Source organism: Notolabrus celidotus, chromosome 19, assembly GCF_009762535.1.
Source record: "Notolabrus celidotus isolate fNotCel1 chromosome 19, fNotCel1.pri, whole genome shotgun sequence".
In the NCBI taxonomy this organism is placed as follows: Eukaryota; Metazoa; Chordata; class Actinopteri; order Labriformes; family Labridae; genus Notolabrus; species Notolabrus celidotus.
The window spans coordinates 12,264,454-12,284,970 of NC_048290.1; the positions used below are offsets into that span (position 1 = coordinate 12,264,454).

At 41.7% G+C, this 20,517-nt stretch overlaps 1 protein-coding gene across 6 annotated transcripts in view; it reads left to right on the forward strand.

Annotated features, from left to right (window-relative positions):
• ptpn13 (protein tyrosine phosphatase non-receptor type 13) overlaps window positions 1–20,517 on the forward strand; it is a 58,803-nt gene that overhangs the window by 35,223 nt on the left and 3,063 nt on the right. For 2 of the 6 annotated variants that reach the window (XM_034709191.1, XM_034709190.1), the window contains exons 9-39: window positions 816–915; window positions 1,531–1,747; window positions 2,677–2,751; window positions 2,845–3,016; window positions 3,749–3,899; window positions 5,275–5,413; window positions 5,647–5,799; window positions 6,217–6,399; window positions 6,496–6,658; window positions 8,217–8,649; window positions 9,212–9,318; window positions 10,690–10,743; window positions 11,307–11,396; window positions 11,566–11,673; window positions 11,775–11,906; window positions 12,031–12,521; window positions 12,957–13,088; window positions 14,160–14,253; window positions 14,350–14,435; window positions 14,534–14,702; window positions 16,445–16,659; window positions 16,735–16,833; window positions 16,925–17,307; window positions 17,398–17,557; window positions 17,657–17,812; window positions 18,108–18,279; window positions 18,385–18,595; window positions 18,693–18,778; window positions 18,870–18,931; window positions 19,071–19,226; window positions 20,298–20,463. In XM_034709191.1, coding sequence (XP_034565082.1) covers window positions 816–915; window positions 1,531–1,747; window positions 2,677–2,751; window positions 2,845–3,016; window positions 3,749–3,899; window positions 5,275–5,413; window positions 5,647–5,799; window positions 6,217–6,399; window positions 6,496–6,658; window positions 8,217–8,649; window positions 9,212–9,318; window positions 10,690–10,743; window positions 11,307–11,396; window positions 11,566–11,673; window positions 11,775–11,906; window positions 12,031–12,521; window positions 12,957–13,088; window positions 14,160–14,253; window positions 14,350–14,435; window positions 14,534–14,702; window positions 16,445–16,659; window positions 16,735–16,833; window positions 16,925–17,307; window positions 17,398–17,557; window positions 17,657–17,812; window positions 18,108–18,279; window positions 18,385–18,595; window positions 18,693–18,778; window positions 18,870–18,931; window positions 19,071–19,226; window positions 20,298–20,463 — 5,115 coding nt within the window. The remainder of the gene's footprint in view (window positions 1–815; window positions 916–1,530; window positions 1,748–2,676; window positions 2,752–2,844; window positions 3,017–3,748; window positions 3,900–5,274; window positions 5,414–5,646; window positions 5,800–6,216; window positions 6,400–6,495; window positions 6,659–8,216; window positions 8,650–9,211; window positions 9,319–10,689; window positions 10,744–11,306; window positions 11,397–11,565; window positions 11,674–11,774; window positions 11,907–12,030; window positions 12,522–12,956; window positions 13,089–14,159; window positions 14,254–14,349; window positions 14,436–14,533; window positions 14,703–16,444; window positions 16,660–16,734; window positions 16,834–16,924; window positions 17,308–17,397; window positions 17,558–17,656; window positions 17,813–18,107; window positions 18,280–18,384; window positions 18,596–18,692; window positions 18,779–18,869; window positions 18,932–19,070; window positions 19,227–20,297; window positions 20,464–20,517) is intronic. The other 4 variants (XM_034709192.1, XM_034709193.1, XM_034709194.1 and 1 more) reach the window with 2 other exon arrangements.

Consider the following 20,517-nt stretch of genomic DNA (forward strand, 5'->3'; position numbering starts at 1 on the left):
ACCAGAGTGGTGTGGGAAACTGGTTGGCTTAGAGTTTCAGGTGGTAAACAAATCTCTGGTGGCGGTGTTAAGAAGAACTCATCAGCTCAGATTTAATCTTCCAGAATTAAGTTCCAGAAATACTCTCCACCTCTATCCATCTGTGAGTTTAATAGCTCAATTATATCTCACATGCTCATGAAGAGAGTTTCAATGTGTCATACAGGTTTTATTTTAAGAATGAGTTTGATTATTACCTTTGTATTGTAAGTGTTCATGATAGTTGAGACAAAGCAAAGTTCAAAAACAAATGAAGACATAACACCCTTACTTCGTTTCACGCTGTTTCCAGTCCTTTCTCTTGCGTGAAAGTCTGACAGTGAGCTCAGACAGCTGTGAAGAGTTTTTGCAGCACTGGTGGAATCAGGGCCTAGTTTTATTTGGAAAACGGCTGACATATATCAAACATGTTCCAAAGAGAGAGGCGGCTTGAATTACTTTCAAGTGGAATGCACAATAAGTCATAACATGTACAATTTGGAAAGGTTCTCAATGGAGTTTGACACATATTGTTGCTTTGATGCAGTTGTAGTCCACAATTTAAACCCAGGACTACAAATCTCCAGAGCTGTGTGTTGGTTTGACCTCATTTAACTACCTAATAAAAACTCCCACTACTCTAACACATGCTCATGCATGTACATTTGCACCACAGTGTGGGTGTCTGCTCCAGAGGGAGTGTGTTTGATTGTTTTCATATGAAAACAAAACTTAGTTCTTTGTGTGTGTCGGTATGTGTGTGTGTTCTTTTGCCAATAATCCCGTTTTTCTTCCAGCTAAGAAACCAGGTGATGTGAGGAGATTTGGCTCCCAGCTGGCACTTTCCTCTGAACACGACGCCTTGTCATTGACGAGTCACAACGCACACAGGCTCAGGTAACTCACACATATTTAGGGAAGGTACCACAGACATGTTTATCCCCATCCTTCAGTTCTCTTCATCTCTTATCTGCTTATTCAAGATAAACTCCTCTCCATGTTTTTTTTCTGTTTCATCAATTTTAAGAATCCCAGTTTATGATCTCAGGATGCTATATAGGAAATGTTAATGGAGCAGGCATTTGAATGTGTTTGCATGAGGATTTCTACTTTGCAGAACAGTAAAGCTTCTGTCCCCTCTCACTCCCGTGGACCACACACACAGCTGGTGTGGCACAGCAGGGTCAGCCCCATGCTTCCCTAGTGAGGTCATCTAACGTGACATCCACATTCAGCAATCTCTATCTCTCTAATCTCTGGCATTACAAAGAACTGGCTGCTGCTGTTGCTAACCATGTATTCTGTCTGTCCCGCTGTGAAGAGCACTTGCTTCCCCCTGATGCTCAAATGAAGTGGATCACCTACTGTGCTTTATCTTTTGTGTGTGCACATTTCTTCCTTCTGTCATGAGTTAAATTGTTTTATTTTGAGGATAAACAGAAAAAAAAAGGAAAATAAAAAAAAGTAGTATCAAAATATTATCTTACCCCCACTCTTTTCTTCTCCTTGCAGGCAGTATGAGGTAGCAGCTGATGAAGGTCTCATCGGGGCCGAGCTGCTCCTCCAGAAGCAGGAGGAGGATATGCTGCGGCTCCAGGCCCACCTGGCCAACAGGCTGTCCAGAGCTAACCTCTACCCCGCAGATGACCCCCTTGCCCCACCTCGTACTTCCCTCCTCGACCTCCGGGACCCCATCTATACCTCCTCTGTACCACTCCGCAAACCTAAGGTTGTTATTTTTCAATTTGGCTATTCAGGTCATATTTTCCATACCCGTAAAAAAGAGCACCAAACCCGATGTAAACACTCGCACACATGACACATTCATCTCTAGAAACACTTTAAAAGAGAGGATTTCAGCGGGAGAAGTCCGACTGTTTGTATTACAATATTTGATGATTAATGTATTATTTTATCTCGCATGAGCTCATTGGCAGCTTGTTTGTTGATGCTGTGCTCACTGGATGTTCTGTAAATACAAAACTGCTGACTGGAAAACATAATTGATGTCAGCCTTCCCATGGTGATTACCAATGTATGGGATTGCGGGACTTGTGGGACTTTTGGGCCATGGAGTGATTTATAACACTATCGCAACTTTAAAACATGTTAACACCAGTGGTAAACATGGCAGCCAATCTGCTGATGCTGGCAGTAAACATTAAACGCCGTACATCAATTATACTCCGAGTAGGGGAATTATACTCTTAACAGGCGAGACACATTCACTGCAGTGTGTTTACAGTCAGATTTAAATTGATGTCATTTGAATTTTAAGGGTTATGAGTTGGTTCATCTTGAAGCAGAAGAATGTGGCTCTTCCACTTCTGATGACATGATTACACAAGAAAACAAACAAGGAAGTGTGTGCAACACCTAAAAGAGTCCCATGACCCGTTCTTACTCCGATCTCATGCTCAGAGCAGCTAGTTTTGAGCTTTATGTGAGAGTGTGTTGTGCAGAAAGGGAGGTTTTGAAAGTATTTTTTAGATTTGGTTGTGTCTGTTCACACATTATGTGTATCCCTATTCACCACATGGAACAAGTTAAGACGTTTGAAATGCAGCCAGTTATCAAAACACATGCATAAAAAACGTCATGATCAGCATAAAGGTTGATTTCCTCTCATTAGATTAACGATCTTTCTACCCACAACAGAATTTCCATGGGCCTGAGTTTGTGAAGATGGCCAGTGAGCCCCCTGTCGCCTTATGTGTCCCCTCATCAATAATGGTAAAGAGCTGACATCATACCACTTATGAACCAGCGTATCCAAACACTGCTTTATCATCCAGTCATAATTTATTCAAACTTTCTTCTTTCAAGAAACGTGGGAAGGTGGAGGAGGTGCAGAGGAAGGTGGGCGTGGTGCTCCTGAACAGCCAAAAGCTGGAGCTGAGCTGTGATATCAAGGCGGTGTGTAAAGACGTTCTCGATATGGTGGTCGCCCACATCGGGCTTGTGGAGCACCATCTCTTCAGCCTGGCGTACCTCAAAGGTACTGCTTGTTTTTCCTCTGTGTGTGTGTGTGTGTGTGTGTGTGTGTGTGTGTGTGTGTGTGTGTGTGTGTGTGTGTGTGTGTGTGTGTGTGTGTGTGTGTGTGTGTGTGTGTGTGTGTGTGTGTGTGTGTGTGTGTGTGTGTGTCTGTGTGTGTGTGTGTGTGTGTCTGTGTGTGTCTGTGTCTGTGTCTGTGTCTGTGTCTGTGTCTGTGTCTGTGTGTCTGTGTGTCTGTGTGTCTGTGTGTCTGTGTGTCTGTCTGTCTGTCTGTCTGTCTGTGTGTGTCTGTGTCTGTGTCTGTGTCTGGTTCAGGTAGTGTATCACTGGTAACATATGCAGATGCGAAAGTCTTTTACCATAGCTGTTAAAGTCCTTCATTGTCAGTTCAGTCACAGATGACCTTAACTTCCTCCTCAAACTAGAAACTTCCCAAGAATCAGGAGTAAACTTTTAAAACAGCACATAATTTATTCTAGATGAACCCCCCCCCTCCTTTTTAAATGCAAGGTATAAACTGTTAGATTACATGTCAAGCATATAAGATGAGAATCAGTTAGCTGTCAGTGTGGAGGATAATGGTATTTCCCTATAAACCTTTTTTCTACACCTACTGTCTCATTAAACATGCAAAGCCTATATGTCCACAAGCAGACAGACATTACTGATGAATCCCCTCTCCTTCTGACACCTCTCACCCACCCAATTCCCCTCCCCATAACAACCCCGCACACAGATAATGAGTTCTTCTTTGTTGAAACTGATGCCAAACTCACCAAAGTGGCTCCAGAGGGATGGAAGGAGGATCCTAAGAAGAAGAAATTGGATGTGCCTTTTAATCTTTTCTTACGCATTAAATTCTTCCTGGATGATGTCAACCTCATACAGTAAGTGAGAATCAAAATTAAGACACTAATCTGAGTTAAGACACTGTTAAATGATGATACGTCATGAAGTGTTGTTTGAGCTTTTTGTATATGTCATATAATGTCACATTCACCAATATTAGTAGGCAATTTTTACTAGTTGTGTTGTGTCATTGTAATGCTGGCAAGCTAGTATGCCTGACTGATGGTTCAGAGAAGAGGGGTTTTATTGGACAGAAGAAGTCACCTGTTGGGCAATCCCTGATTTGTAATCATTGCGTGAAAGAAAATGTAGGCCTGTTACACTGTCTCTGAGAAATCATGTTTCAGTAACAATTTAAAGGGGAGTTAAAAGGAGGGACTACTTTCTACAGACAGCAATCAGACATGAACGTTAAGCACCCACATAAAAAGGAAAAAAAATCTTTTTATCCTTATAATCTTATGCATATTTTTACTTTATATTTCTTATTTTTGGAATCCATCACAAGATATGCACTAACCTTCATACCCCCATACAACATTTACCTTCACAAGACACACATTTTAAAAAATGTAGTTATTTTATTTATTATTAATCCCCAGAAATTATTAGTTATATAAACTGGCATTCAGCCTGATCGGTTTCATTATCATTACTATTATTATTTATTTCTTTTTTTATTTTCCTCTTTCATTGCTTATTGTTTATAGGTTATTCCTGCTCTATTTTTTAATGTTAATTATTTTTGTTGTTGTCGTTTTTTTAACTTATTATCATTATTATTATTATTATTTTATTTTTTGTTGTTATTATTATTATTATTATTATTATTATTATTATTATTATTATTTCAATTGTGTTATTTATTTTTTATTACGTTTGTCTTTCCTTTCTTATTGTTGTCGTACTCATGCTTTGCTAATTTATTATTCTGTCTACCTATCACTTGGCCCTTCATGCAAATCACATTTCCTGCACTATACAAAAAAAAAAGTGTTGTGTCGGTGCAATGCTTACAATCTAGTATGCTTAACTGCTGATTCAGAGAAGAGGGATTTTATAGGACAGAAGAAGTCACCTGTTGGACAAACTCTGATTTGTTTTCATGCCGTGAAAGAAAGTCTAGGCCGTGTTACACCATCTCTGAGAGATCCGAGATGTGCAGTTTGTAAGACATGTTTCAATGACATTTTAAAGGAGATTTAAAAGGAGGGACTACAAGCAAAAAAAGTGCACCAAGTCTAATAGCAAAAACAGACGGGAAGGATAACAATGAAATAATGCAAATAACATTGGTATTGGCATTGCCTATCAGCGTAATTTGTTTCGGAAACAAGGTTATTTGTGTCTACCTTGCTTTTCACAATCGGTACATCTCTACAAAAGGTAATTAAATGTGTTTCTTTCTTTCAGGCATGCCATGACCAAACATCAGTACTACCTACAGCTAAGGAAGGACATATTGGAGGAAAGGACGCGCTGTGACACACAAAATGCCATGCTGCTTGCTTCGCTGGCACTGCAAGCTGAATTCAGCAACTACCAACCTGAGGTATCAATGTGCTTTGACATAGTTACGAAGCTACATGTACTGTAAATGTCATTGGTTAGACTGCAACACCAAACTTATTATACTAGCTACAACTGAATCATCAAAGTGTAGGTTTTCACTGAAACTTTAAAGTCTTCTATTTCTTAGTTTGTCTACATAAGTTTGTATTACTTTATAAAATAAAGTTTTATTGCTACAAAAAAAAATTAACACTGTTGATGTCTGTGCCTCAGCTCCATGGGAAGACTTACTTCAGAGTGGAGCACTACCTGCCAGCATCAGTCCTGGATAAGGTGAACCAGACAACCATTAAAGAGGAGCTGCCCAAACTTCACAGCAACTATTACGGAGCATCTGACACAGAGGCAGAGTTTGAGTTTCTCAAGGTCAGTAAGACTGGAGTTTGAAGGAGCCATGAGGAGTCTATTTATTGCTACAATCTATCCTTGTCTCATAATGCAGCTTGAATGTTTTTCTTTCTTTTGCAATCATAATCAAGATTTTGAACAAAGTGGCAGGTATCTCAGGAAAGACAATGAAAGACTTTGATACACTGCACATACACAAACTGTACAGAGCCAGTCAATGAAACTATCATAGTGTTTATAATGGTGTTAATTTGCAGCACCAATCTCTAGAAAGGGAAGTTAAAAAAATGGATAAAAAAAATCACTGGATCACTGACCCGATGAAGACCTTGTCTCTGCATGAGGAGTTCAGTACTCCGATGTAATCTGGTCCAAAACAATGTCTTCAACGCTGTATTTTTGGAAATGTAAGACTCTCTATCTATTGCTTCAAAGGTGAGCCAGAGGCTGCCAGAGTACGGTGTCCACTTCCACCGGGTGCTTCCTGAGAAGAGGTCCCAGACAGGCATAATGCTGGGTGTCTTCTCCAAGGGGGTGCTCATCTTTGAAGTCCTTAACGGAAATCGAACCGCTGTGCTAAGGTTCCCTTGGAGGGAGACTAAAAAGATTTCCTTTGCGGTATGTCCTTTGTTAGCAGAAACGCAACTGTGTCACAATAACTTGACTTAGTCCCTTCAGTCCTTTTACTGAAAATGTTCACCTCTCATTCTGCAGAAGAAGAAGATCTGCCTTCAGAACTCATCAGATGGGATCAAGCACCAGTTTCAGACGGACAGCAACAAGACGTGTCAGTATCTGCTGCAGCTCTGCTCTGATCAGCACAAGTTCCACCTGCAGATGAAGGCACGCCAAAACAACCAGGAGCTGCAGGAGCTAGGTAGGAGACAGAGGGATGGTTTTTTTTACATCATGTAGCCTGGTTGAAAACAGATGTCAGCTAGAGGCCCTGTAATATTTCTTCAGGGAGAACAGTCAACTAACATGACATATCTCACTAAAGACATCCTTATACTGCTAACTACTCTGTTTTAAGTTCCTGATGGATGTGTCAGGCTTCCCGCACATCACACACAGAAAAAATGCTGCTCACTTTTTTTGTTGTTGTTAAATATTATGTTAATTATTATTATTATTATTATTTAAGTGTTGCAGAACAATACAAGAAGAGTGAGAGACTTGACAATACAATATATAAAATAGAAAACAATGTGAAAGACAAAACAACAAGTGGACACTTAGGAGACTGAACAGTAACTAACATGAACTAATAATGCTTGGCGTATGTGTGTGTGTCTGTGTGGGTGTGTGTTTTTGTATGTTTCTTGTAGCAAATTGGACAGTGGTTTGAGATTAACTGAATTGGAGAAAATAATGGAAACAAATCTAAAAGGGGGTTGAAAAACGATTTATAAATAAAGTCTGATTGATTGATTGAACTCAACAAACAGAAAGAACAAACATTAAATAGAAATAAATGTATCAATATATAATAAAGGGGAATTTGTAATAATCACTGTAATAATAATAATAATAATAATAATAATAACAATAATAATAATAATAATAACAATAATAATAGTAATAATAACAATAATAATAGTAATAATGACCTAATTAAATATAAATAACCATAACCAAACCATAACAATAATAATAATTAATTGTGAAAATAATAATAATAATAATTATTGAGAAGGCAAGTAAGAAATGAATGGTACAAACAGATATTAATAATATTATTATTAATAATAATATTATTATTATTAATAATAAATAAATAAATACATTTAACATAGATAAATAATAACCATAATAATAATAGTAATAATAATAATAATAATAATAATAATGATACATTATTTAGAATAAATTATAAAATAAAATAAACAAACAACAACAACAAAAATGCTAAAAGCCAATACTTTTAAAAGTATTACAAAACATACCACAATCTGAGGGTATTGATTTTTAGCTGAATATATTCCATTGCTTTTAACAGATTGTAATGCACGTCCATAACCATTACATCCACTTTCTAACCTGCTGGAGTAGTTTCTGGTAAAGGTATTAGAGTAGATCAGTTAAACATGTTTTGGTGATCTTGGACGGTTCATTTATCTCCGTCACTGTGTCTTGCTTGGTTTGATTTGTACACTTGGCTGAACAGCAGAACAAATGTGTCCCTGAAGATTGATGATATAAAGTTATGACTAGGTTAATAAACTAGTGAATGCCAAAATAACTTGTCAGACCATTAACTATGTTGATTAAGATGGATTGCTCCGTTTAAAAACTCCTCACCTGCTTTTCTGACTCACTGCTGAGTCAGAAGTAAACATAAGCTTTCGGAAGTTCCCTTTTTATTCATTTATTTCCCTCATTGCTATATTTATGAACAAATATGTCATAACTGTGTGCTCGTTCATGTTTTCCAGAGAACAGCCCATTGAGCAGCTTGCAGTATTCCATTGACCCTCACAGTGCAGATTCAGTAGGCAGGACACTGAGCTCTGGCAGCCTGGGCCCCAGCTTATCTACCCGCTCCGACCCAGACCACCTGAAGAGGATCTCCTACTCAGAAGTGGCCCTCAACAAAGCCCCATCAGGGCCGATATTCCTCCAAGATGAGTTTCACTTTCCAGGTTTCAATCCAGCCGTCTCCTCCGCTCTTTCTGACCCCCGGCCGATGAGCCGCTCACACCACAACCTCGCACACATGCCGGAGTCTCTGGAGCGCCGATCGGCTGATTCCTACCAAAGCCAGTCGCACGTCAGGATGAGTCAGCCACCGCCAAACCAAATGACCTCTCTGTTGCAGCAGCAGAGAGTCGGTTTGGATGCGGACTCACTCTCAAAACAACAGGACAAGTGAGTAACACAAAGTGAAGTGCAAAAGTCAGATTGTCCCTAAATATACCAGTGTGTGTGAGAGAAGAAAGCCAAAGTGTGTGTTGTAAAGGCAGACTTTTATTGCTTTTTTTAATCACTGTACCATCCATAAAACTCAACAGCAACTGTAATGTTTAATGGAATTTTTTACTCCCTCCATGAACCCTTTTAAGTCTTATTTCAAGCACAGTTGAGGAAATTGCATCTTGTGTTTATTAGCTGGCTCTCTTTAAAAGTGAGTCTGGAGACTTTAAACAGTCTTAGGTTACTATGGCAGAGGTACAGTCCCAGGAGCAAGTCCCCTGTAACACCACTGAGACACAGCCCTCCAACTCCACCCTCTAATTAAGCCTCTGGGGGTCTGGGTGTGTGGATGCACATGCGCCTTTGTGTCTGTGTTTCTGTTTTTGTGCGATCATGCCAACAAGTGTGTGTTTTTTCCTGCACCAGTTGCTCCCTCTCGTGTCAGAGGATATGTGAGATTGTAAGACTATTAGGAGAAAGAAAAGTTGTCTCATTATGTCCTCTCTCTTCTTCTCAGATCGTTCGGTGCAGTGCCTCACAGCAGTCCAGGCTGGAGTCACAACATGTCCAAAAGAGAATCTGACTCCTCCTCCATTGAGGACACTGGCCAAGCTTATGTAGTGGGTAAGGATTCTGAAACTGGGAAGGATGATGCACATGTCAGTTTCTTTTTGAAGGCACAATTTTAAAAAACTTTTTCTAAACAAGACAAAAGCAGTGCATCGATACAGATTTGATAAAATGTTAGCTAGCCAACAGAATGCTGGAAAAACTGTTGGTTTAAATCTTTACTTTTCATATTTTATGTATTGCTATAATCAATCAATCAATCTTTATATGTATAGCGCCAAATCACAACAAACGTTATCCCAAGACGCTTTCACAAACAGAGCAGGTCTCGACCCAACATTAAGGCAGGATACGATCCAGTCCCCTCTTACTGACAGGACTCAATCTTATCTCATTTTAATCCACCATGAGCATTGCACCTCACAGTATTTAGCTAGTTACAGCGGCAAGGAAGAACTTCCTTTTAAACGGCAGAAACCTCAAGCAGAACCAGACTCATGTTAGACAGCCATCTGCCTCGACCGAGTTGGGGTTGGAAAGAGGGATAGAGGAGAATATGAGAGAGAGAGATTGTTCCATCATACAATTGTTATTATTTGTATTACTTCCTATCAAGAATGCTCATTACTGAGGTGCCGTTGGCCTGCGATTTGAGTGTACGCCCCATATACAGAGGTCCTCATTACATTAGTCTCCACCCACTCTCTGCTCCCCATGTTTCTTGTCTCTCTTCAACTGTCCTATCCAATAAAGGCAAAAATGCCCCAAAAATATACCTTTTTTAAAGATCTGTAGCCGCTTACACATTGCACTTCTCCCTACAGCACTGCAACAAAGTCCGACCATTGACACATATTTATACTTACATCCTGAACTCTTTAGCAGTAACATTAATGTCCCATTCTATGATTTTACATTGCATCATGGCATTGCAGAAGTGTGAAAAGCAGGGGCTTATCACATGCAGCATCCACACACACTTTGATATATTCACATACTCACATACAGACAGCTCTGTACCACTGCCAACACCGACTCTACAAATTGCCACTATCTTATCCCATTTATGCCTCTGTTTCTACCTCAGACAGCAGATTAGAGGCTGAAAGAGCTACACTTCTGTGCTTCTAACATTGTAGTCAAAGCATAACAGAGGTGTAAATATCCCAAACTGGCAATATGTAAAAGCCTTAAATTGAAACCCAGAAAACAAACCTCTTCCTCTTCTTCCCTTCAAGTGCTCTAAACTAAAACATTGTCCCATTATACAGGAGGCCTCTGCATGTGTTACTTATTAACTGATAGTGAAAATTTTCACTTTCTTTCCTGTACATTTTTATAAAATCGGTCAAGATGTTTCTGTTATTATGTGCCGTGTTCAAAGAGAAATCACAGACATGCTGACCTCTTTTGCTTTGTTCTCAGGTGTCAGTATGCACAGTTCGTCTGGAACGCCTTCAACCCCAGCCTCAGTCAACGGTATGTATCAAACAGCTATCTTTTTTTCCCCTACATGTACAGAAATAGGCTCCACCCTCTTTATGTACAGTATTACATCAAAAAGCAGGAAATGAGTGCTCATTTTATGTCAATCTTAATCATCCTCTGTGATCTTTTGTACCACACGGTGACTGTTGAACAGTCATGTATGAAGATAAAAACAATCTGTGTTCCAAATCGGACTTATATAATGCAGAAATGAGTCTTTGTCCTCTCAGTGATGCAGCCTGTCTGTGAAGCTGGCCTGAGTCCCAACATTTAATAGCTTCATGCTTTGCACTGAACTCACGACCTTCCTTTTCATCCAAGCCTAACCCGTCTTTATCTCAAGTAGGGGCCCTTCAGCAGCAAATGCCTGCCTGGGATGATTAATAGTAACAAAGTAGATGCATGCAGTCTGGCTGGCTTAATTAATATCCCAGTGAACAAAACAAAAAAAAGACACCATAATGATACTGGGATATGCAACAGTTAGAAATGAAAATCCAAATGCCATGCATTCACAGTTAACGCCACAAATCCTCTGTTTCTTTGTGTTCCAGATTCCCTCATTAAGAAGCTCAGCGCCTTACCGTCTCCAGAGAGAGAGATCACAACTGTGCACCTGAAGAAAGATGTGAAATACGGCCTGGGTGAGTGTTTTCCCGACATAACGACTCCATTTCACACTGTCTCTACCACCATTTCTCAGCTGTCACAGTCGACAGGTATTATAAATTGTGCTTGTGTCGCTCTGTTTTTTGTCAGAATATGTCCACAGGAGTATCTGTTTATGTGTTCGTGCTTGTGTGTGTTCTCCAGGGTTCCAGGTTGTTGGAGGGGAGAATTCCGGTCGAGTGGATCTTGGCACCATCATTAGCTCCATCACTCCTGGGGGTCCTGCTGACGTCAATGGCTGCCTCAAACCTGGTAGGGCATTTCTCTTCTCTACTCTTCCTTCAGTGCTTCGGTTATATGATGTTTATGTATGAAGTTGTATGTCATATGTGTAACTTTTTGTTATGTTGCAGGTGACCGGCTGATCTCAGTGAATGATGTGAACCTCTATGGGCTGCCTCATGCTGCCACAGTTGATATTCTCCAAAATGCTCCCGATGAAGTGAATCTGGTGGTGTCCCAGCCTAAAGAGAGGCTCTACAAAGGTATAGGCAGGATAACCAGTGTGTTTTCTTTCTTCAAACTAGACACGATTTTTGTGGGTGTGTGTGTGTGTGTGTGTGTGCTTAATTTCTGTTTAAAAAGCATTCTTCTTCCTGATTTTGACAGAATCCCCTTCTGGCTATCCCCCCTACCAAGCCAACTCTGCTTTGAAGGCCCTTAACGCCCCACAGAGGCGAGAACCTGACTTCGATAGCTCTTCAGAAGAGAAGGCGGGAACAGCAAGCCCCATCCCTCCTCTCCAAAGTGCTGGCTCACCGCCATCGACTTCCTCCCCAGTCCACCAGCTCATCCTCCTCAATTCACAGGATCCCGGCCCCAGGATGAGCAGTGTTGCTAAAACCAGCAAACCTCCTGTTATCGATGTTCAACAGTGCCTTGAGAGAGCTAAAGCTGCTCCTACTGCTGCAGCTATTGTCCAACATCACAGACCAGAAGCTAACAACGCAGGTTTGGAGCCGACACCCCCGGCTCTGCCGCCCAAAACTAGAAAACCTAAACTGTCCGAAGCTCCGAAAGTTTCCGAGCATTCGGACTGGGGGGATTCAGACATGGATGAGGAGACTTATTCCAGTCAGGAGAAACTCAGTGTGAAAAAGGTGCGACCTTTGAATTTATCTGTGACTAAATGTGTTGCCTTTTAACATCCTCCTTCATTGTAGCTTCTTTACTCAGGAGATTTATGAATCAATCCACCAAAAGAAAGATTTTTTATCTCCTGATGGAGCCAGTATAAAACAACTTGAGTTAATGGACCAGGATGAGAGAACTTCTTCTATAACATGTCAGGTGCATGGCACAACTAACTGCGTATTGTATATAACCTTTGCCTGTCATTGCATTTACAATGTCAATACAAGGCAGTTTGTTACCTTTTAAACAGCATGCTCTTCTCAGCATAACAAAGTTCAGCTTCCTCACCCTCCCTTAAACTCTTTCTCTCTCTCTCTCTCTCTCTCTCTCTCTCTCTCTCTCTCTCTCTGCATGTTCCAGCTTGTGATAATTCAACTTAATGCCCTGTTCTCTGTTTGCAGGAATACATCATGGAAAATTTAAACGGTAATGCCCCAGGGGTCAATAGTCTCCGTCCAGGTGAACTATTTGACGTTGAGCTGTCCAAAAAAGACAGCAGCCTGGGCATAAGTGTCACGGTACTGTTCGGCAAGGTTTTCACCCTCTCTTTGTTTTGCCCCCTTTCCCCCCCTCATCTCATCAATGTTGTTTGCTTTGTTATTTATGTCGCTTGGGTTGGTTTGCTTTCTACACGCTGCATGCTGTCAGATCTGGAGGCTCCTGTGGGAGTATTGTCTGCTTTTCTTTTTGACACATTACCTTTTTATTTGTTTTTAAATCAATGAAGTCACATAGTGTGATAAGTACCTTTTATAGTGAGGATTTTAAACAAGACTGGTCGAAAGCTTTCCCATTGGCTGCTGACTGTAGAGTGACTCATTGGAGTGCCACTAATCATTTCTCTCTTTTACTGACATTGAATAACAACCCACTCAACTGTGTGCGTGTGCGTGTGCATGTGCGTGTGTGTGTCAGACCAGAGGTGCTGTCAGATTAAGTGCTCAGAATAATCAGTGATTTAGTGTTGTCATGTTTTAGTGATTCAAACATTCACCTTCACAATAAACTCATCATCATCATGACCATCATAACCAAATGGACACAGAATAGATGTTCACTCGTCTCTGATTATTTAGATGACATCTCATTGTAATTTTGTATTTAACATCACAGTGTAGCGATTCATTTTCATCTGATTCATGGTTGTGATTTGATAAATGTTTTGTCTAACTTGTGTTTGGAATGAGGAGAAAGATAGACCAAAGCTGAGTTTGAATATGAGGGATATGTTAACAAGGAAAAAGGGGGGGGGGGGGGGGCATTACATGGTGCTATTACAAGTTCAAGTCATGCGTGTGTCATGTTAACAAAACAATATCATATAATGGACTCTTCCGGGAAACTTGGTTTCTGAATGATCTTGAAAAATACCCCTCAAAAACTTCCCTGATCAGCATTGGTTGATATTTCCATTTGAATCATAGTAAACTCACATTAATTACCACAATCAATTTTTTGCACTGACAGTTCAGACAAAGCATTTATACCAATTACACTTCAAATGGGAACAAAAATTCCCCTCCTGCCATCGACCCCCTTTGAAAAATTATAGTCAGCTATCTTCTCGTTGGCTGGTGAGACTGAAAGGTGTTATCTTTTCTTAGGGGGGAGTCAACACGACGGTTCGACATGGAGGCATCTACGTCAAAGCCATCATCCCAAAAGGCGCTGCTGAGCTAGATGGAAGGATACAGAAAGGTGAGAGCCTTCAGAGGGATTTGGGATCTGATTAAGGAGTGACTGATGCAAGAAAGAGTGCCCATCATGATGTGTTTCTCTTTGTTCTGTGCTCAGGTGATCGTGTGGTGGCTGTGAATGGAAAAAGTCTGGATGGAGCCACTCATCAGCAAGCAGTAGAGGCTCTTAGGGACACTGGGCAGGTGAGGACTGACATTAACAAAGAGCACACTGCTGCTAAGTTGTTATTTTGCTTCCTAACCCATCAAATCAATCAATTATCTCTATTTTTCTCCCTAAGACGGTGCACTTGTTACTGGAGAAAGGCCATCCGCCTGCAGACAGTATCCACGCTCCCCTCACACCTCAGCGCACTCCGCCAAGCTCCGGCAGCGAGCGAGACTCGACGCAGAACACTGAGCAGCACCGTGGGGTCAAAGAGAGACCGGAGTACAGCTTTCTTACAGAAGGTGAGGGATGATGAAAGTGAATGCTTCTCAAGCTGTAAGATCATTAATGTAACCAAAATTGAAAAGCTGCCTTTCTGAAGTACATTCATCTTGTCAGTTGCATTTTCACCTGTTCTCAAGTCAGATCATGCCAGTCCATAACTAAAGCAATGAAAGGAAGCAGGATATAAGGTAAAAGGTAGCAACACATCTCCACCTCCTCCCATTGTAACAAAGTGAAGCCAAAATAAAAAAAACAACTCCCCCCTCCCCATTCTGCCATTTGGGGTCAGAGTCTGTGCAATAACCAAAACACATACCTCTTATTTAATGAGCCCTTGGTTAATTTCAGTCCACAGCAGAATAGAGTCTTGTGTCGAAAACTCAATGACTCTTGTGTCAGTGTTTGCCAAAACTCCTCCCCCTGTTCCTCCTCCACTCTCCTAATCCAGTGCTCATGACCAGCCACAGGAGCCACATTTGTCAACAGAACTATCAATTTTGGTGTTATACCCCCCCCCCCCCTTTTTTTTAGCATCAAAAAACAAATCAAAACTGATTTTGTCAGAAAAGGGAACAATCTGGTATAAATCAGCATGAGAAGAAGTAACTAAAAAATAAAAACATTTATGCCATTTTTTAAATTTTATTTTAAAGTTTGACTCATGATCTATCTTTTTATATAGAGGAGGCCGGCTTTATGAGCTAAATTACAGCCAATCAGTAGGTAGGGATGGGCATTTCAAGCCAAAATACTATTCGATAATCATTGGCATCCTTTTGACGATCATTCAAATAATCACCCCCCCACACACACATACACACACACCTGTCCAATTAACAGCTTGTTTGTATAGCAGCTGGACGAGGTGCTGCTAGTAGCAGGCACTGACAGCGTCTGTCTCGATCTTTATGTCAGTGTTTCTGTGACGCGGCGTGGCATGTATGTTTACATTTTACAGCCATGCATAGTCTCTGAAGATACATGTGTAGTGGTGTGAAATTCAGAAACAGACAATCGCCATGACTGTCGCTACTGTTATCTTCTTTTGCTATTTAATGAAGTTAACATTCTTCTTCTTCTGTTGCTTTTGCGGTTAGTAAACCGCTGTAAGACACTCTATAGCCGCTTTCTGGAGGGAATACCATATTACAACCAGGCACCGGTAAAAACGATGAAAAATTGTACTTTTAAAATGAGAAAATATTCGAAGTAACTCTCCGATTTTTACAAAGTGAACGAATATTCGAAAATCATGCCCGTCCCTATTAGTAGGCAACAATCAGGTATAAATCAGCATGATAAGAAGTAAGTAGAATGACGGGAATGTTTTTGGGAAGAACATTTTTGACATGTGTTTTGGTTTTAAAGATTGACTTATGTTCCATCTGTTTATATGGAGGAGGCAGGCTTTATGAGCTTTATTACACCCAATCAGTAGCTGGAGCTCCAAAGGTTTTGGTTTCACTTTTTGGGAGCTGTAATTGGTAGGTCTTTTTATACAGTTTTTGGACTAGACCTGCTGTTAACCTAAGTTAGTCTAATTTATTGTACAAGGAATGTCATTGATTCACTCTGGGTTACATTATCAATTATTGTGTTGACATGGTATGTTAAACTTAAGTGTTTGTAAAGTCCAGATTAGGTTCTCTTTTGTCCCAGTCCCTTTTTGATGAAGGCTAACACATTTAAATCTTATTCGCACACCATGTTTTTGCTAACAAATGATCCATTTCAAGTCTACCTGCATGTCTTCGTTCAGATAACGTGTTTGACGTGTGCCTGCTGAAGAACACATCAGGACTTGGGTTCAGTTTCAGTCGGGAGGAGAATGTCCCAGATGAGCCGCATGGTACCAGCATGGTCCGGGTTAAAAAGCTCTTTCCTGGTCAACCAGCTGCAGAGAGCGGTCGCATCAAAGTGGGTGACGTCATAATGCGGGTCAATCAGACTCCCCTGAAAGGACTTTCACAACATGTAAGTAGACTGTTTCCCCCTTATCATACAGGAACATGTAGTTTATCATTGACTGATTATTTGATTTTACTTTAGGAGGTGATCTCAGCCTTGCGAGGAACAGGACAGGAGGTGACTTTGCTCCTCTGCAGACCTGAAAATGGGGTTCTACCTGAAATGGACACTTCAGCTTTGGTGAGGCGGGAAAACAAAATACTCAAACGTCTTTGTGAATATTTCAAGTAGCTGGAATTAAGATAACTAAATTGAACTTTTTTTCTTCTAGACGCCGATGCCATCTCCTCGGAAGGAGCTGCAGCCCCAGGCAGAGCCCAGCATGAGCCCCGACAGAGCCGCCTCTCCTTCAGACTCAGAGGGTAAGCTAATCCATGGCTCCGTGGAGGACGCCCTGGAGAGGCTGCGGCTCAAAACCCCTGGCCGGCACAACAGCTACAGCGACAGCACAGAGGGGGACGAGGAGGTGGAAGAAGCCTTCAGCCCAAGCAATGTGGAGCAGAGCAAGCAAATGTGGGAGCGGAGCGTCTACCACACCCCCAGCAGCAACCTGGGACTGGGGCGCTACGACAGTACCGGTCAGCTGGATGACAGCACCCAATCTGCTTTCTACTCCCCAAACTTGTCGATGACCAGATCTGACCTCAGCCGGAGGTACCACATCAGTTAATCACAGTCATACGATACACATTTAGTTCATTGTCTGATATCTTTTATAAATGTATCTTTGTGTTTTTTGGACAGAGCCCCTTCATCCCCCTTGATGACTGATCTTGAATCATCTCCTCAGCCTATGGTCTCCTCCCCTATTGCCCCAAGCCCAGACCCCCTCCCTCCTCCACTGCCTCTGCCGCTAAATCTAACAGTGTCCGGCAATGGACAGGACATGGAGGAATTTGTGCCGGTGAGACCGACAGTAATTCAAGTAACTCATCATCAGGTTCCAAAATGTCAAACATTTGTGTAGTTGATTTCTGTAACTAAGATTTATCTCTGTTGATAGGACGTAGAGCTCAAAGTCTCTTTGGTAAAGTCAGAAAAGGGCAGCCTGGGCTTCACCCTGACCAAAGGAAATGATCATGGGTGCTACATCCACGACATTGTCCAGGATCCCGCCAAGGGAGATGGAAGACTCAGGCCCGGGGACCGAATGATTATGGTAAAAAATAATTTAGTCTGACCACAGCCTGCAGCATGTTTTAGCTTATAATTCTGGATTAACTCAAACCAAAGACGCATCATTTAAGTAGGCTAATGTGCCTTCCTGCAGAGAGTTACATTACAAGATCATTGTCTCTCAATGTGCACAAGAAGTATGGAGTTGTGAGCTTAATAGCTCAGCTTACAGATTGGAAGCAGTAGGAACTGTCTATAATTACCTCCTGTCTCTAATAATATATTTAGTACAGTTTATACCAGCGTGATGCAGAAACTTCTTTTTCCCCCATCTCCAGGTAAACAACACAGATGTTAGCAATATGGGCCACACCGAGGTGGTCAATTTGGTGCGTGCGGCCCCTCGTGTGGTTGACCTGGTTGTAGGAAGGGTCCTGGAGCCTCCAAAGCCCCCCATAGATGCACACCTCCTGCCTGACATTTGCTTTAAGGGCAGTGAAGAACCACTGGGTAAGAAGCAGCACTCATTATCAAGATCAAACATCAAACTCCCCAGGCATGTCCTTAGGTTTTGTTGACTAAAAGGACTTATTTCCGATGTTTGTACTCCACCAGGTTTGGTGTTGGATGGAGGCAGCGACAGTGTTTACAATGTCTTATTTGTGAAAGACGTCCTGCCGGGATCACTGGCCTCTGAGGAGGGCAGCCTGAGACCTCTTGATCTAATTCATTACATCAACGGTGCTCCCACCCAGGACCTAACCCTCAGCGAGAGCACCAGACTGTTAGAGCTCTCCCTTGATGACCTCACTCTGAAGGCCACCAGGTCGTTAAAAAAAAAGACCTTCAACAACATTTATGATGCTTAATATTTGGAATGATTTCAACAACTCTATTCTTTCTTCTTCTTCTTTGGATTAAAGGGATGGAAGGCCAGTGTTTTCTGGGCAGAAAAGTGTCTCATTTCTCAACAACAACATAAGCCCCAACGTTTCATCCAGCATTAATGGTAGGTATCTGAACTTTATGGTGTGACCCATGCAGATTAAGTTTGTACCAAATATTGTGCATCTAATCATGTTTCTTTTTCTCTTGACAAGGGTTTCTTATAGGAGAAGATTCAAGAGACACAGAGGGTCTTGCAGCCCTTTGTCCTATAGAGGTACTTTTTTTTCACAGCTTTCTGTACTCGATTTGCTTTGCAGGTGTGGTTAGCTACCTCACAACCAAACACTTATCTACGCATGTTTGGAATCCTAGATAAAAGTGATTCACAAGTTTGTTTGTTTCTGGATATACAGGAGGATATCATAACTCTTGATCTGGAGAAGCCGCACGCAGGAGGTCTGGGTTTCTCTGTGATTGGAGGTGAAAGGGGAATATTCGTCAAGTCCATCACACCGGGAGGCATAGCGGAGTTCACGGGCAAACTGCAAGTGGGAGACAGGCTGCTGAAAGTGAGTGATGTTTGATATTTACAGCTCAGTTCTAACTCAAACATACATAACAAAGACCCAACATTAAGACAGGATATGATCCAGTCCTCTCTTAAGACAGGACTCCGTCTTATCTCATCTTAATCCACTATGAGCATTGCACCTCGCAGTATTTAGCTAGTAAAGAGGGATAGAGGAGAATAAGAGAGAGGGAGAGGGAGAGCGAGAGGGAGAGGGAGAGGGAGAGAGAGAGGGAGGGAGAGAGAGGGAGGGAGAGAGAGAGATGAAATGGATAGAAGTAGTAGTAGTAGCAGTAGTAGGGCATCCACGGCAGCGACTCAGAGGAACCTACGAGACAAGGGAGTCAGGGACTCCAGAAAGGTCTATGGTTAGTCACTTTAATGGTACAGGGAGAGTTAAAGTAAGTGATGGGGGGTTGGGGGGGAGAGGGGTGAGATAGGATCCCAGCATGTCAGTGTGCCAGTTCCCCCAGCAGTCTTAGCCTATAGTAGCAAAACTAAGAGCTGGTCAAAGCCTGAGCCGGCTCTAACTATAAGCTTTATCATAAAGGAAAGTTTTAAGCCTAATCCTAAAAGTAGAGAGGGTGTCTGACTCCTGGACCCTGACTGGTCGATGATTCCAAGAAAGAGGGGCCTGATAACTGAAGGCTCTACCTCCCATACTACTTTAAGAGACTTAAGCAGGCCTGCATAATGGAAGCGTAGCGTTCTAGAGGGGTAATAAGGCACCATGAGCTCTTTAAGATGCAAAGGTGCCTGACCATTAAGAGCATTGTAGGTTAGAAGAAGGATTTTGAATTCTATTCTAGATTTTATGGGGAGACGGTGTAGAGAAGCTAACACTAGAGAGATACACTCTCTTTCCCTATTTCTAGTCAGTACCTGAGCTGCAGTGTTTTGGACCTGCTGAAGGGTCACAAACCCTCTTTCTCCACCTCCAAAGACATCAAATAAGAAGTACTGAAACTTGTTGTCTGCTAGATACCGATATGTAAATCCACTCGTCACTGTAAATGTGAATTCGGTGTTTCTTCAATTCATGGTTCTGACTGAGTTTCTTTCCTCCTCGTAGGTGAATGACGATCTAATGACAGGCGTATCCCACACCAAAGCCGTCACTACCATCCGGAAAGCTAAAGGCCTGGTACACCTCGTGGTATCCAGACCGCCAGACCAGAAGCCCAGCACATATCTGGCATACCTTCCTATCAACTCTGACGAGTGCAATGGAAACACAGGTACAAGCATGGACCCAAAACATACTGGAACACTCACTTTTTTCTTTACGTAGT